Source organism: Suncus etruscus, chromosome 20, assembly GCF_024139225.1.
Source record: "Suncus etruscus isolate mSunEtr1 chromosome 20, mSunEtr1.pri.cur, whole genome shotgun sequence".
NCBI classification, from domain to species: Eukaryota; Metazoa; Chordata; class Mammalia; order Eulipotyphla; family Soricidae; genus Suncus; species Suncus etruscus.
The window spans coordinates 7,890,062-7,908,042 of record NC_064867.1 but is presented as its reverse complement, the minus strand read 5'-3'; the positions used below and the strand labels follow the sequence as shown (position 1 = coordinate 7,908,042).

Sequence of the window (17,981 nt, the reverse complement as noted above, 5' to 3'; positions counted from 1 at the left end):
AGAGAGAAAGAGATCTACAATCTATAAAGCACAGCCATCTCAAACCTGTGAACAAAACTACAAGCCTTACATGTGTGATAGTGGGTTTTCCTTTCCCTTGGCAACAGCCAATGGAGACATTTCTTTCTATTTTCTTTGCTTTTTCTTAATTTTTTTTTGTTTTTGTTTTTGTTTTTGGTTTTTGGGTCACACCCGGCAGCGCTCAGGGGTTACTCCTGGCTGTCTGCTCAGAAATCGCTCCTGGCAGGCTCGGGGGACCATATAGGATGCTGTGATTCGAACCACCATCCTTCTGCATGAAAGGCAAACGCCTTGCCTCCGTGCTATCTCTCCTGCCCCAATTTCTTTATATTTTCAAAGAAGTTTCATCCTCATTAGTAACACTAATTACTCATTGTAGTCAAAAGAGTTCCTATGTTGCCATGTTGGTTAGGAAAGGAAAAGAATCACACCTTTTCTATACAAATTATTCCTTTCTTTTTTTTTTTTTTGGTTTTTGTTTTTTGTTTTTGGGCCACACCCAGTGGTGCTCAGGGGTTACTCCTGACTGTCTGCTCAGAAATAGCTCCTGGCAGGCATGGGGGACCATATGGGACACCGGGATTCGAACCAACCACCTTTGGTCCTGGATCGGCTGCTTGCAAGGCAAACGCTGCTGTGCTATCTCTCCGGGCCCCAAATCATTCCTTTCTAAAGAGCAGTAAAACGTTTGTAATTGCAGATCAGGGAGCAGAGAAACAGGAAGGGGCAGGCCAGTCTTCTGGGATTACTGATCGAGAAAAGGAGTTGTCCACCAGTGCTTTCCAAGCTTTCACGGTAAGAAACAGTTTCTCTTGATCTCCATTTTCAGCAGTAAGCAAGTATTTTCTAGTCATAGAAATCTTACCATTGGGGCAGGACCAATAGTGGGTGGGGTGTGATAGAATGATCTAAGTTTGATCCTTGGCATCCACATGATTTCCCTAAGTCCTCCGGGAGTGATTCCTAACTGCTGAAACAGGAGTAACCCCTGAGCAGTGCTACGTGTGGCCCCAAAACAAACAAGTCTGTCATGATTAGAGAGATAATACAGTGGGTAAGGTATTTGCCTGGCACACGACCAATTCAGCTTTCTCCCTGGTACCCCGTAAGGTCCCACCACTCCCACTGGGTCTCTTCCAGAAGTGACCCCTGAGCAAAGAGCCAGGAATAAACCTTGAACATAGCTGGATGTGGCAGAAAAAATATATATTTATATGTATATATTTTTATGCTAAAATCTTTGTCATTTTTTGTTCTCTAACAATTCAGGTTAAGATTAGAGAGTTGGGGCCCAGAGAGATAGCACAGCAGCATCTGCCTTGCAAGCAGCTGATCCAGGACCAAAGGTGGTTGGTTCGAATCCCGGTGTCTCATATAGTCCCCCGTGCCTGCCAGGAGCTATTTCTGAGCAGACAACCAGGAATAACCCCTGAGCACCGCCGGGTGTGACCCAAAAACCAAAAAAAAAAAAAAAAATGCTTGTTTTGCACGAATACCAAATTTAAAGTCAACGCCAACAGAATCGATACCCAGTCTACACAAACTGTACAAGGGGGAACAGTTGCACCAGCATTACGGGGGTAAAAGAGGGAGATGTGGGATGCATGCTAGGAACAGGGGTGGTGGGAATGCCCCTCACTTATTGCCATTATGTGCCTCAAATATTACTATGAGAGAATTGTAATTCACTTTGACCACAATACAAATTAAAAAGAAAAAAAGATGCTTGTTGTGGATGCAGGAATGTTAGTACAGTGAGTTAGGGCTCTTGTCTTGCACTCAGCTCACCCAGGTTCATTCCTTGAGCCCTTCTAAGAGTGAGCCCTGAGCACCACTCAGTGTGACCCGGACAACCCCTCGTCCCCTACCAGAATAATAATATTTTAGAGGGGATAGGGAAAATAGCTTCAAGGGCTGGAGGGAATGCCAGGAGTGTGTGGGACCGCCTCTAACGACAGAGACAAAATTTCATTGCAGAATTCAAGTGTGGTGAAAGATAGAACCAGGGGCCCGGAAAGATAGCATAGCGGTGTTTGCCTTGCAAGCAGCCGATCCAGGACCAAAGGTGGTTGGTTCGAATCCTGGTGTCCCATATGGTCCCCCCCGTGCCTGCCAGGAGCTATTTCTGAGCAGACAGCCAGGAGTAACCCCTGAGCACCGCCGGGTGTTGCCAAAAAACCAAAAAAAAAAAAAAAAAAAAAAAAAGATAGAACCAGGAAAGTGACTGTATAGAGCACATACATGCCTCCTAAATGTGAGGCCTGGGTTCAATTCCTGGCAACCTGGCAAAGAAATAGAATGTTTGCTACTCTATTCTGAAATCTCCCACGCAGCCTGTCTTGGATTGCAGTTTTGGTTTTTTCCTACAGACATTTCTTGCCTTCTCTCTCATGATGTCCTAAATAAAACTCTTGTACTTGAGGACCAGAGAGCAGCATAGCAGTTAAAACATTTGCCTGGTATGCGGCTAACCCTGGTTCATATCCCCCCGACACAGGGTCCCTCCCTGATGCTCTACCAAGAGTGTTCCAGAGATACATGACAGTAAGCTTTCTAGCATTTCTGATTTTAAACAATAGGAAAGAAAGCCTTATTTATTAGGTTTCATTGGTCTTTTGCAAGGAAAGAGCCTGCCTGCTATGCAATCGCTCCAGCCCATTTTTTTTGTTATTTGTGTATTTGTTTTGGGGCCACGTCTAGCAACACTACTACTCCTGACTCTGAACCTGAAAGACCACGTAATACTTGAGGATCAAACTCAGGTCTTTTGCACACAATTTGCACTAAGTCCTTGGAAATACTTTCTGGCCCTAGAGTTTCTTAACTGACCAGAATCTGGCTTCATCTAGTACTTTTAATATGTTGATAATAATTTTCAACTGGGGACATAATTTTTCAACTGTTGTAGTAGACACTCACTGGTAAAGGAATTGATGCTGTTGGAACATTACGTACCTGAAACTCAGTTGTAATTTTTTAACCCTACTTCATGGTGATTCAAAAAAAATTTAAATAAAAAAATGAAAAAGTAAAATAAAATATATGAAAAAGTAGAGGCTGGAGCAGTGGCGCAAGCGATAAGGACTAAGTGCTAGCGTAGGACGGCATCTCATGTGGTCCCCCTAGCCAGGGGTAACCCCTGAGAAGTGGCCCAATAAACAAACAAACAAAAAAAAGTAAAATCGTATTTATTTATTTATTTTATTTTATCTTAAGCTCAGGGGTTACTCCTGGCTGTCTGCTCAGAAATAGCTCCTCCCAAACATTGGGGGGGGGAACCATATGGGACACTGGGATTCGATCCAACCACCTTTGGTCCTGGATCGGCTGCTTGCAAGGCAAACGCCTCTGTGACTGTCAGGGATTACTCCTGGCTGTTCCCTCAGAAATCTCCCCTGGCTTGGGGGGACCATATGGGACGCCAGGGGATCGAATGCTGTCTGTCCTATGCTAGCACTTGTAAGGCAGACACCTTACCTCTAGCGCCACCTTCCTGACCCCAGTAAAATCGTTTTTAAATGAAGATGAGTCAGCAAATCATATTTAGAAATGAATGGATAGTTCTTCAAGCCCCTGTGTAATGTCATTTGTGAATGTGTGTTTTGTTTTAGGCTGGAAATTACGATGCCTGTCTACAATACCTTGCCTGCCTGCAAGATATAAACAAAGATGACTATAAAATAATTTTGAATACCGCCGTAGCTGAGTTTTTTAAAAGTAACCAAACAACAACAGATAATTTGAGACAAACACTTAACCAGCTGAAGAATCAGGTGATAACACAAATATTTTTAGCTATAAATATATGATAATCTCTGCAATGAGAAATAAAAATAGTTAAGGAAAGTTGACATGACTTCTTGTATGAAATTAATAGCACAGTATCTGGTATATTTAAAATATTTATTGGTGATTAATTTTACTTGTGTAGAATATTTTTATTCTAGGACCAGAATGATAGTACAGAAGGTAGGACACTTGCCTTACATGTGGCCAACATGGTTTCTATCCCTGGCACCCTATGAAGTCCCTCAAACCTTCAGGAGTGATCCCTGAACACAGAGCCAAGTGCAGCCCCAAAACAAAACAAAACTAAATAACTATTCCAAGTAATGATAGTTATATTATTTTACTGTCTTCATTATATTATTTTGTTGGGTTTTTAATTTGAACCGGATAGACAAAGGTGGAGTTTTGAAAAAGAACTAAAGTACAAGAAACCTTGTGAAGTTGTTACTATAGTTTTCTCATTTTGCAGGAAGCGTCGATAGCTTCTGTGACTATGAAAAACTTAGCTGCTAAGATTAATCTTACTACTATTATGATTTCATTCTTAATAATTTCAAATGGTCAGAACCCAGAAGCTGGCCCAAAGTGCTAGAATACTGCTTTCAATGTCCAAGGGCTAGATTTGGCCCCTGATTTTGCGTAGTCTCCGTAGCCCCACTGCTGCGAATGACTCTTCGATACTGCTAGGTATAGCCCAAATATAAGTAATATCTGATTATTTTTAGCATTTTAGGACATGAATAAGTGAAAGACTTGTCTTTTCATTTGTCTGGTTCAAAGAGCAATATTTCTCACAAGATTAAATCTTTGATGTCCAAGAGGATCTAATAACAAAGGTGGAGTAAGACCTACTTTGAAGCATTTATTGCTTGCTATGCAAAAGACCTTGCTAATGGGCCAGAGAGCACAGTGGTAGGGCATTTGCCTTGCATGCAGAAGGACGGTGGTTCGAATCCCAGCATCTCATATGGTTCTCTGTGCCTGCCAGGAGCGGTTTCTGAGCGTAGGGCCAGGAGTAACCCCTAAGCGCTGCCAGGTGTGACCCAAAAACAAAAACAAACAAACGGGGCCGGTCGGTGGTGCTGGAGGTAAGGTGCCTGCCTTACCTGCGCTAGCCTAGGACGGACGGCGGTTCGATCCCCCGGCGTCCCATATGGTCCCCCAAGAAGCCAGGAGCAACTTCTGAACGCATAGCCAGGAGTAACCCCTGAGCGTCACAGGGTGTGGCCCCAAAAAAAAAAACAAAAAACAAACAAACAAACAAAAGACCTTGCTAAAAACGTTCTATCAAACATCTTACTTATTCTTCCCAGGAACCCTCTGAAGTAATTTCTAAGGGCCATACAGGAGGGACACTTGCCTTGAATGCAGCCAACCCAGGTTCAATCTCCATTACCCCATATGATCCACTGAATACCCCTATGATCAGGAGGAATCCTGGAGAACAAAGCCAGGAGACGAGTAAGCTCTGAGCACAGCCAACTGTGACCCCAAGGCCAAAAATTGTTTTATTTCTATTGTTTCTCTAATGTTGAGATACAGATAACTTACATAAAATTTCTAGACACGAAGGTTTTAGTATAATAGTCACGTGCAAGGCAAGCTCCCTACCCACCACGCTATTGCTCCAGCCCAAGAGATCACGCTTTGAAAGCAGGAGATTCATTTTAAGCCCTGGCACCTAACGGACTGTTCTGAGTAGTCATGAGACTGCTAGGAGTGGCCAAGAAAACAAAAAATACAGGTTGGATATAACACAAGTTATAATGAAGTCATTTTATTATGAGTAATTAAACTTAATCTCTTGAAAGTATAAGAATAGGCAAAGCAAAACTGTTGGTCTAAGTTTTTGTTTATTCAAGCATTCTATTATTTCCACTCTTTATTTCTTTACCATTATCTAAAGCATATCCCTTTGATTATTTTCTAGGTCCACTCAGCTGTCGAAGAAATGGATGGCTTAGATGATGTTGAAAACAGCATGTTGTATTACAATCAAGCAGTCTTCTTTACCATCTGCGACAATATACAGAAGCAATATCAGTTGGTGAAAAACTTTATCAATTCATAGAACCTTTTGGTATGTAGTCTGTCAAATCTGTCAGAAGTTTCCCTAACTTCTTGTACTGGTAAAGGGACTGCTGGGGTCTCCCATGTAGTGAAAAACCCATAGCTTGCTCCTTATCTTTTTTGTTTTGTTTTGTTTTGTTTGTTTTTTTTTTGTTGTTGTTTTTTGGGCCACAACCGGCGGTGCTCAGGGGTTACTCCTGGCTGTCTGCTCAGAAATAGCTCCTGGCAGGCACGGGGGACTATATGGGACACCGGGATTCGAACCAACCACCTTTGGTCCTGGATTGGCTGCTTGCAAGGCAAATGCCGCTGTGCTATCTCTCCGCCGTATTTCATTCTTATCCACTGTAAAATCTCTCAGACCCCATTCACTTTGTAGATATACTCCACTTCATTTCCTAATTTCTTTTGTTTCTGTAGTATAAAATTTTTCCTCCCATCTCATATGTAGAAAGGAAATCTTTGGAAAACTAAATAAGATTCTCTAAAAAAAAAAGGGGGGGGAGGGGAAATAGGGGCCGGAGAGATAGTATGGAGGTAAGGCTTTTGCCTTTCTTTTTTCTTTTTTTGGTTTTTGGGCCACACCCGGTGAGGCTCAGGGGTTACTCCTGGCTATGCGCTCAGAAGTCGCTCCTGGCTTGGGGGATCATATGGGACGCTGGGGGATCGAACCGTGGTCCATCCTAGGCTAGTGCTGGCAAGGCAGACAGACACCTTACCTCTAGCGTCACCATGCCAGCCCCAAGGCGTTTGCCTTTCATGCAGAAGGCCGGTGATTCAAATCCTGGTATCCCATATGGTCCCCTGAGCCTGCTAGGAGCGATTTATGAGCATAGAGCCAGGAATAACCCCTGAGCGCTGCCGGGTGTGACCCAGAAACCAAAAAAAAAAGGGGGGTGGGAGTCTTGGACCAGAGAGATAGTACAGCAAGTAAGTGCACTTTCCTTGCACATGGCTGACCCAGGTTTGATCCCCAGCATCCCATATGGTCCCTTGAGCCCACCAAAAGCCAGGAGTAACCTCTAAGTGCCGCCAGGTGTGACCCAAAAATCAAAAAAGAGAAAGTAAATATTTAGAGCTGGAAAGTACAGTGCAGGGAGCACTTGTCCCACATGTGGCTGACATCAATTTAATCCCCAGCACCATAAATGGTCCCTTGAGCCGCTGGAGAAATGATCTCTGAGCACAGAGCCAGAAGGAAATTCTGAACACCACTGGATGTGCTCACTTTCCACTCCCCCACAGAAAAGTAAATATTCTTCCTAGAATTCAGATCTTTAGAATCAAAGAACCTCAAAATATTACCTTCTCAACATCTCTGCCTTTTTTTGCTTTTTGTTTTGGTTTTGGGCTGCACCTGCTGGTGCTGTGGGCTTACTCCTGCCTCTCCTTTAGGAATTAGCTCCTGGTGTTGCTTGGGGAACCATATGGGCTACTTACTGGGTGTTTAACAGGTCGGCTGCAAGCGAGGCAGATGTCCTACTCCCTGTATGTCCTTGTATTTCTGTATCATTTATTATCGGGCAGGCAAATAGGCTACTTTTATGATGTGTAGAGACCATCTGTGTGGTAAGCAGCAGAGCAGATACTAGAATTGAGATTTCCTTCCACTTAAAGTAACTATTAGTTTTACATGCTGGTGCTGAAGTCATGGCTCATAGGACTGGAGTGCATGCTTTGCATTCGAGAATTCCTGGTTTGAGCCTCAGAACATTTATTTCTGCCAGTGAACAATAAAGACATGTTTTTTTTAAGTTGAGGCCAACAAGTGTTTCCCAGTTGTATGTCAGGTGTTTAGTGACAGTGAGTTAGGGCCATTCCCACCACCAGTGTTGGCCTTCCTCACGAGTTATACTTCTTTCAGTAAAGACTTACACTTGGACTTTTAGACCTTTTTGTGGGGAAGAGTTGGGGGTCTAAGATGTTTGTCTCACTTTAGACTGTGACTTTTCTTTTTGTTTCTTTCTCCCTGCAGAAGAAAAATTCGCCCAAGCGGTCTGTTTTTTGCTTGTAGACTTGTACATACTAACCTATCAGGCTGAGAAAGCTTTACATCTTCTGGCTGTCCTAGAGAAAATGGTTTCACAGGGTAATAATAACAAAAATGGAAAGAACGAAGTGAGTATTCTGGGGTGATCCCACTAAATTTTAAAAATATATTCATATTTTTGTGATTAAATATTATTTAACATCTATAAGCATTCATATAAAACTTAGCCTTTTAAAGTCTACAATTCTGTGGTTTTTAGTGAACACAGTTGTATAGCCTTCTCCCCATCTAAATTCACCCCAGACGAAACATGAGGGTTCTGAGAGGTAGCTCACCAGACTGGAGCACATGCTGGAGAGCAGAGTTTGAGCCCCAATGCCACACGGTTTCTTGAGCACTGCAAAGAGGAGCCTCTTGGGGCCGGAGGGATAGCATGGAGGTAAGGTGTTTGCCTTGCATGCAGAAGGTCGGTGATTCGAATCCCGGCATCCCATATGGTCCCAGAGGCTGCCAGGAGCGATTTCTAAGCATAGAGCCAGGAGTAACCCCTGAGCGCTGCAGGTGTGACCCTAAAACAACAACAACAACAACAAAAATGAGTAGCCTCTTAAGTACTGCGCTGGAGTAGGCCCTGGCCTTTCCCAGGGCTTATTCCTGGCATTACACTTCGGGGTCACTCCTGACAGGGCTCTGCGAACCATACAGGATAGCAGGTTCTAATTCAGGTTGGTTTGCATGCAAGAAAAGCATCTTACCCATTGTACTACTTCTCCAGCCCCTACCAGTGCTCTTTAAACTGTCCTATCTGTTCTTCTCATCCTACAACACCCCCTCTTCGTTGTTACAATGACTGGCACTTACACATTGGTTTCTGTGCTCTCCAAAGACCACATGTCTGTTGTCATGCTGGGAGCCACAACAGTAGTAATGCTGTGCACTCAACATTCAGGGTAGTCCCAGGGACCAAACTCCCAGCCTCTTGGCTACAAGGCAAGTGTTTTCTGCTGAACCACATCCCGAACCCAGATCTAGTCTTTACAGGAAGACTTAGTCTCAGCTGTTTGGAAATCAATTTTGGTTAGCCAATCTACACTGAATTTCTCTCCCTGAATTTCTCGGAGTTCGATTTGGGATTCTGAATTGTGAAAACTCTCCACAAGCTAAAATACTTAATTGTGTTTAACTTTGTATCACCACCCTGCAGGATGGTAATAATAGCAACAAAGATGGATCTAATCATAAAACTGAAGGTGGAGCTTAATAGAAGTAGCAAAGTCCAAGATACATCAGGTAGTGTACATTTTTTAAAGGTTATAACTCGTGTTCATTTATAATTCTTTTTTTTTTTTTTTTTGGTTTTTGGGCCACACCCTGTGACTCTCAGGGTTTACTCCTGGTTATACGCTCAGAAGTTGCTCCTGGCTTCTTGGGGGACCATATGGGACGCCTGGGGATCGAACCGTGGTCCGTCCTAGGCTAGCGCAGGCAAGGCAGGCACCTTACCTCCAGCGCCACCGCTCGGCCCCCATTTATAATTCTTATGATGAAGCATGATCTTTGAAAGCATTAAATAAGTAGTAAATTCTTGATTATTGAGTTTTTTGTTTGTTTGTTTGTTTTTGGGTCACACCCGGCAGCACTCAGAAGTTACTCCTGGTTCTAGGCTCAGAAATTGCTCCTGGCAGGCTCAGGGGACCATATGGGGTGCCGGGATTCGAACCACCATCCTTCTCCATGCAAGGCAAATGCCTTACCTCCGTGATATCTCTACGGCCCCATATATGATTATTTATTGTCCCTGTATTTCTGTAGCATGTATTTTCCCTAACTTGTAGGGCAGGCAAGTTGGCTACTTTTATGATGTGTGGCTGCTATATGTGTAATAAGCAGCAGAGCAGAATAGATATTTCCTTCCATTTATAATAATAATTATTTATTGATGTAATAAAAGTAGTTCATTGGGGCCGGCGAGTTGGCGCTAGAGGCTAGGTGTCTGCTTTGCAAGGGCTAGCCAAGGAAAGATCGTGATGCGGTTCGATCCCCCGGCCTCCTATATGGTCCCCCAAGCCAGGGGCAATTTCTGAGGGCTTAGCCAGGAGTAACCCCTGAGCGTCAAACGGGTGTGGCCGGAAAAAAAAAGTGGTTGATTATTATTAAAAGACGTAAATAGGGGGCCGGAGAGATAGCATGGAGGTAAGGCATTTGCCTTTCATGCAGGAGGTCATCGGTTCGAATCCCATATGGTCCCCTGTGCCTGCCAGGAGCAATTTCTGAGCCTGGAGCCAGGAATAACCCCTGAGCACTGCCAGGTGTGACCCCAAAACCACAAAAAAAAAAAAAAAAAAAAAGAGACGTAAATAGGGGCGGAGTGATAGCATCGCAGAAGGGCATTTGCCTTGCACAAAGCCGACCCGGTTCGATCCCATATAGACCCCCATATAGCCTCCCATATAGACCCCCAAGACTGCAATATAGTCCCCCAAGGAGCATTATCTACTGGCAGAGCCAGGAGAAATTTATCCCTGAGAGTTGCCAGGTAAGGCTCCAAAATAAACAAAAGTGATAATTAAAAGCATGTATATTTCTTAGGCTTGAAGCATACTTCTGTTTTGTTTTGTTTTGTTTTTGGGCCACACCCGGCGGTGCTCAGGGGTTACTCCTGACTATCTGCTCAGAAATAGCTCCTGGCAGGCAGGGTGGACCATATGGGACACCGGGATTCGAACCAACCACCTTTGGTCCTGGATCGGCTGCTTGCAAGGCAAATGCCGCGTGTTATCTCTCCGGGCCCAGCTTGAAGCATACTTCTAAATATATTTTGTTCAAGAGTATAAAGCAGGGCCGGAGAGATAGCATGGAGGTAAGGCGTTCGCCTTTCATGCAGAAGGTCATCAGTTCCGAATCCCAGCATCCCATATGGTCCCCCGTGCCTGCCAGGAGCAATTTCTGAGCATGGAGCCAGGAGTAACCCCTAAGCACTGCCGGGTGTGACTCAAAAGCCACCAAAAAAAAAAAAAAAAAAGAAAGAAATTATAAAGCTGTAAGCTTCTTATGTACTACAAAAGAATAAAAAATAAGTCTGTACTTAAATTTTTGTTAATTGCCATATGCAGCTGGGATCGGAGTGATAGCGCAGCAATAGAATATTTGCCTTGTATACGGCTGACTCAGGATAGGCCTGGGTTCAATCCCCTGTGTCCCATATGGTCCCCAGAGCCAGGAGTGATTTCTGAGTGCATAGCCATGGGGTAACCCCAGAGTGACACCAGGTGTGGCTCAAAAACCAAAAAATAATGGGCCGACATGGTGGCACTAGAGGTAAGGTGCCTGCCTTGCCTGCGCTAGCCTAGGATGGACCTAGGTTCGATCCCCCAGCGTGCCATATGGTCCCCCAAGCCAGGTGCAATTTCTGAGCTTGGGGCCAGAGCAGTGGCGCAAGTGGTAGGGCATTTCCCTTGCATATGCTAGTCTAGGATGAAACACGGTTCCATCTCCCAGCATCCCATATGGTGGCCCCCCAAACCAGGGTCGATTTCTGAGCACATAGCCAGGAGTAACCCGTGAGAATCATTAGGTGTGGCCCAAAAAAGGAAGAAAAGAAAAAAGAGTTGGGGGCCAGAGAGAGAGCATGGAGGTAAGGTGCTTGCCTTGCATGCAGAAGAATGGTGGTTTGAATCCCAGCATCCCATATGGTCCCCTGAGCCTGGTAGGAGTGATTTTTTTTTTTTTTGGGCCACACCCGGTGGTGCTCAGGGGTTACTCCTGGCTGTCTGCTCAGAAATAGCTCCTGGCAGGCACGGGGGACCATATGGGACACCGGGATTTGAACCAACCACCTTTGGTCCTGGACGGCTGCTTGCAAGGCAAACGCCGCTGTGCTATCTCTCCGAGCCCGTAGGAGTGATTTCTTTTTTTTTTTTTTTTTTTTGGTTTTTGGGCCACACCCGTTTGACGCTCAGGGGTTACTCCTGGCTATGTGCTCAGAAATCGCCCCTGGCTTGGGGGGACCATATGGGACGCCGGGGGATCGAACCGCAGTCCGTTCCTTGGCTAGTGCTTGTAAGGCAGACACCTTACCTCTAGCGCCACCTTCCCGGCCCAAGTAGGAGTGATTTCTAAGCGTAGAGACAGGAGTAACCTCTGAGCGCTGCTGGGTGTGAACCAAAAATTAAAAAAATTTTTTTAATTAAATTAAAAAAAAAAAAAGAATTGATAGGAACTGGAGCGATAGCACAGTGAGTATGGAATTTGTCTTGCTGGGTTTGATTCCCGGCATCCCAGATGGTCCCCTGAGCACTGCCAAGAGTGACTTCTGAGCACAGAGCCAGGTGTGGCCCCAAAACAAAAAAAAACAAATCAAAATAAAAGAAAACATTGGGAAAAGAAAAAGAATTGATAGACAGGTAGAGAGAATACAAAGGTTAACACACTTATTTTGCATGTGAGTGACCCCTAGCACTAGTTTTTCAGAATGTATTAAGAATAAAATTGTAAAAATAGGTCATTTAAGATCATATAAAACTTGCTTTCACAGGGAGCTAGTGTTACTAGTATAAACACTTGAATGTAACACACTTCACTAAAAAATAAAAGTGTAACATATGCAGATATATCCTCATTCTCAACAGTAGCATCTTTTCTTTGACAGTATAAAGTGAGAGCTTATATCCAGATGAAGTCCCTAAAAGCCTGCAAAAGAGAGGTGAAATCGGTCATGAACACAGCTGGAAATGTGAGTTTCCTTTTCTCCAGGACTTTGTTTTCACTTGTGGTTTAAAGCTTCAAACTTTCTGACTTGTACAGTAGACATTTGTCATTTTAAAATAATTTGTCTTAGTCTATAGAGTCTATAGACTGCCAGAAACAGATCATGTTTTGAGGCCAGAGAAAATGCAGCTGACCCGGGTTCAATCCCCGGCACCACCTATGTTCCCTCAGCACAACCATAAGTGGTGCCAAAACAAAATCAAAAAACTTCGTCATAGAGTTGTGAAATCCGTGTCGACAATTTATGGTATTTATCACTTGAAATTTCACTACATGTTTACCTCGGTTCAAAGCAGTCATTTTAAGGGGCCAGAGGAGTAGTATAGTAGGTAGGGCCCATCCCAAATTGAATTGGGTCTCCAGCAGCCCATATGGTCTCCCAAGCCCTCTAGGAGTGATTCTTGATTACAGAGTCAAGAGAAACCTTTGAGCACCACTAGGTTTAGCCTAAAGACAAAACAAAAGTGTGAAATCATAAGGATATTGTACATAATAGGAGTGATTCAGGAAAATTAGCCTTAGAAATCTAAGGATTTAAATTAGCCAGATCTAAGCAGGATCTAAATTAGTCACTGGGTCACAACTAATCTTTTAGAATTTTAATACCTAGACATGAGGGCAGGTATGCTTGAATGTAAGGGGAAAGGCTGAACTAGCCAGAAAGCTATTATCAAATCTTATTTTTCTTTTTTTCTTTTTTGTTTTGTTTTTGTTTGTTTTTTTGGGGGGCCACACTCGGCAGTACTCAGGGGTTATTCCTGGCTATCTGCTCAGAAATAGCTCCTGGCAGGCACGGGGGACCATATGGGACACCGGGATTCGAACCAACCACCTTTGGTCCTGGATCGGCTGCTTGCAAGGCAAACGCCGCTGTGCTATCTCTCCGGGCCCATCAAATCTTATTTTTCAGTGCTGGAGAGATAGCACAGCGGTAGGGTGTTTGCCTTGCATGTGGCCAACCCAGGACCACCCCGGTTTGATACCTGGCATCCTATATGGTCCCCCAAGCCTGCCAGGAGAGATTTTTGAGTAACCTCTAAGCGCTACTGGGTGTGCCAAAAAAAATTAAATGGTATAAGATAGAGGCTGGAGAAATAATCAGTGGGTATTTGCCTTCCTCAGCCGACCTGGATTTGATCCCTGGAATCACATATGGTCTCATGAGCACCTTAGGGAGTTATCCCTGAGTTCAGAGCCTGGATTAAGCCTTGAGGACCACTGAATATAACCCCCAAAACAAATTAAATAGGGCCAGAGAAATAGTACAGGGTGTAGGACACTTGCTTTGTATGCTGTCAGCCTGTTAGATCCCTGAATCCCGTATTGTCCCCTGTCCACTACCAGGAGTCATTCCTGAATGCAGAGTCCTGGAGTAAGCCCTGGGCACCACCAGATGTAGCCCCCAAAAAAGGCCAAAAAAAGAGCAAATTAGTTAAATGATATATTTGATAAAGTCAGATTCTATTCAAATAATAAACATATGTTGTTGGGGTGTTTTTTAGGTAGACCCTTAGTTCAGTGACAGATTTTGTTTTTAGATTTTGAGAAGAGCAACCAACGAGGCTAATTATACTGGATTCATCTCAGCATAGTATAATTCTGACTTCACACCATACATCTTAATGCACGCATCATGCATTTGATTACAAATCACCAGTAACGTGTACTTTCTTTACAGTCTGCGCCCTCTCTGTTTCTTAAGAGCAATTTTGAGTACTTAAGAGGCAATTATCGAAAAGCTGTAAAGCTGTTAAACAGTTCAAACATTGCTGAGCATCCAGGATTCATGAAAACAGGTAAAAGAATATCTTGAAGCAGTAACTTTTCTTTTTCCTTATTTTGGGGGGGTGGTGTTCTTCTGGTGCCACATGCTGCGGTGCTCAGGTCTTACTCCTGGCAGTGAGCTCTGGAATCACTACTGGCAGTCTCAAAAGACCATACAGGGTACCAGGGATCTAATTCAATGTTGCCTCCTTTGAGGCAACCACCTTACACACTGTACTATCCCTCTGGCCTTTTCTCCCAAGAATCAAACCCAGACCTGTCACATGCGGAGCCTGCGGTCAGCCTTTTGACTCCAGAATAAATGTTTGGGGCCGAAGAGATAGCACGGAGGTAAGGTGTTTCCTTGCATGCAGAAGGTCGGTGGTTTGAATCCCGGCATCCCATATGGTCCCCTGAGCCTGCTGGGCGATTTCTGAACGTAGAGCCAGGAGTAATCCTGAGCACTGCTGGGTGTGACCCAAAAAACAAACAAAAAAAAAGTTTGAGGCCAGTGCGATAGCACAATCATAGGGCGTTTGCCTTGCACGCAGTTGATCCAGGACAGACAGTGGTTCAAATCCCGGCATTTCATCTGGTTCCCCTGGCCAGGAGCGATTTCTGATCCCATAGCCAGGAGTAATCCCTGAGCATCACCAGTGTGGCCCCAAAACCCCAAATAAAAAGAATAAATATTTATGCTTCACATGCAGGAGGCTTGGATTTGATCCTTGGATTATGGTCCACCAAGTACTAAACCAGGAATTGGTCCTGAGCATCACTACTGGATATAATTCAAAAAATAAAAAGAGAAAAAGGAATTCTTGCTACTGATAAAAATTCATTAGTATAGTTGGTAGGGCATTTGCCTAGCATGCGGCTGGCCTGGATTCAATCTCTGGCATCCTCCAAGCCCACCGGAAGTGATTCCTGGGTACAGAGTCAGAAGTAACCCCAAGTACCACCAAGAATGGCTTAAGCAAAACAAAACAAAAAACTTCTATTGTCATTATGGAACCAGAGTGATTATGCGGCAGGCAGGGTGCTTGCCTATTGCAAGTCAGCCCTTGATGGGGCTGGATGATGGTGGGATGGAGGATGAGGTCTCTCTCCTCCAGCTCGGACCATGGTCTGCCACCCTGTTCAGCCGGCAGTTCTGAGGTGATAGTGGCGGGTAGAAGACTCACAGGCAGTCAGGCTTCAGGAGATCTCAGCTTTATTCAGTGGATAAGGCTGAAGCAAAAGGGCTCAGAATCAGCCCCAGAAAAAAGCCCCAGCCTTCCACAGACCCTTGCTTTTCTGCACCAGAATCAGGCACCACCGTAGGGTGGGAGCAGAATGCCAGGTCACACCTAGGGTAGGGCACAATTACTGATTAGGGTAGGCTCAGTAACATAATAATCTTATGGAAATGTTTTCATACTTGCCTTGCATGCAACCAACCCGGCTTCATCCCTGGCATCTGATATGGTTCCCTGAGCCTACCAGGAGTGATTCCTGAATGCAGAGCCAGGATTAAGCCCTGAGTACAATAAAACACAAAATGAAAGCTTGTGAACTGGAGCTTATGGTGGCATGTAGGATACCCAGTTCTATTCTTTCCTCCCATGATTCCCCAGCAGTGCTAGAAACTACTCCTGAACACTGAGTGGGGAGTAGCCCTTAATTACTCCCAGATGAGACCCCCCCCAAAGAAAATAGTCAATATAATTTTCAGATACTCCCTGGATTCCAAATGCTTTGTAAACTATTCTAAGGAAATGAGTAGAATTTTATACTTGTATGAGGTACATCAACAGTAAAATTTTTCTGTGAACATTTTTGTGTTTTTTTCATAGGTGAATGTTTAAGGTGCATGTTTTGGAATAATCTGGGTTGCATTCATTTTGCCATGAGCAAGCACAATTTGGGGATTTTCTACTTTAAAAAGGCTCTACAAGAAAATGATAATGTCTGTGCACAGCTTATTGCAGGCAGTAGTGATCCAGGTAAGCCCTTTGCTGGGGACAGTGTTTTTTATTCTTGTTTGTTTGGGGGGGGGGGTTTGAGGGTAGTGGATTCTTTTAATGGTTTGAGGTTCTGTTTTTATTTTTAGCAACATCCAGCAATTTTTTTGGGGGGAGGGCCACACCCAGCAGTGCTCAGGGGTTACTCCTGCTGTCTGCTCAGAAATAGCTCCTGGCAGGCACGAGGGACCATATGGGACACCGGGATTCGAACCAACCACCTTTGGTCCTAGATCGGTTGCTTGCAAGGCAAACACGTCTGTGCTATCTCTCTGAGCACATCATCCAGCAATATTATTAATAATAATTTCTCATGCATGTAATTCCATAACCACACCCATTTCCTGCCTCATCCCTCCCCATAGGCTCTAATCCCTTTCAGCCTACTTGTATTTTTTTTTTTTTTTTACTTTTTGGGTCACACCCAGCGGTGCTCAGGGGTTACTCCTGGCTGTCTGCTCAGAAATAGCTCCTGGCAGGCACGGGGGACCATATGGGACACTGGGATTCAAACCAACCACCTTTGGTCCTGGATCGGCTGCTTGCAAGGCAAACGCCGCTGTGCCATCTCTCCAGGCCCCAGCCTACTTCTATTTTACGCTTTGGGCAAAGCATGATTCCAAAAAGCAAGCATGCAGTCAGAATGCATCCTCTGTGAATCTATGTACACTGATCCTTGTTTAACATATTGAATCCTGAGGATTCCTTTTTAAAGAGAAGGGGTTATACTCGATATCAGCCCTTGGATGGGGCTGGATGGTGATGGGATGGAGAGGCCTTTCTTCTCCAGGTGTCCAGGACTTTTTCCTGGTTCTGTGCTTGGGGGCTATATGTGGTATTGATCATGCATTACCAGGGATTAAACCTGGGGCTCTTTTGTCAACTCTTTGAGCTAATTCTAAGCCCTGTTTTGTTTTGTTTTTAAGAATTATTGATTTGAGAGGCTGGAGCAATAGCATAGCAGTAGGGCATTTGCCTTGCACACAGCCAACCCCAAGGGACCTTGATTCAATTCCCGGTAATCCATATGGTCCCCTGAGTCTGCCAGGAGCAATTTCTGAGGACAGAGCCTGGGATAACACCTGAGCGCCACCAGGTGTGAACCAAAAAAAAAGGAATTATTGATTTGAGGGCCTGAGTGGTGGCATAGCGACAGGGTGTTTGCCTTGCCCTCAGACAATCTGGGGCAGACCCGAGTTCAATCCCTGGCATCCCATATTGTCCTCCAAGCCTGCCAAGAGTGATTTCTGAGTGCAGAGCCAGGAGGAACCCCTGAGTGCCTCTGGGTGTGGCGAAAAATATTACAGAGAGGTATGGTGTGAGGTTCTCAGGTAAAAGTCCTTATCTCTTTCCTTAGTCTTCTGGAAAAGAAGTGCTTGAGGTTAGCACTTCTGTGCTCACTAGCAACTGCCATGGCACTGGCAACTCTGTGTCTCGGGGCGAAACCCACCAATGGTCAGAGCCACGCAACTTCAGTTGGGTCAGTGGCATATACACGACGTGAATTTAAGGACTAAAACCAGAGTACATCTTTTCAGGGTGGCTGGTCCTTAAAGTCTCGCATTTAATCCCATCTC

The 17,981-nt window shown here is 44.5% G+C and overlaps 1 protein-coding gene across 1 annotated transcript in view; it reads left to right on the top strand.

The window, feature by feature from the left end:
• The window catches only part of LOC125998203 (CCR4-NOT transcription complex subunit 10-like), a 37,087-nt gene that overhangs the window by 8,152 nt on the left and 10,954 nt on the right, over nt 1–17,981 (top strand). The window contains 8 exon segments of the mRNA XM_049766473.1: nt 5,741–5,813; nt 5,816–5,890; nt 7,856–7,998; nt 9,075–9,120; nt 9,123–9,160; nt 12,519–12,602; nt 14,316–14,433; nt 16,237–16,386. Coding sequence (XP_049622430.1) covers nt 5,741–5,813; nt 5,816–5,890; nt 7,856–7,998; nt 9,075–9,120; nt 9,123–9,160; nt 12,519–12,602; nt 14,316–14,433; nt 16,237–16,386 — 727 coding nt within the window.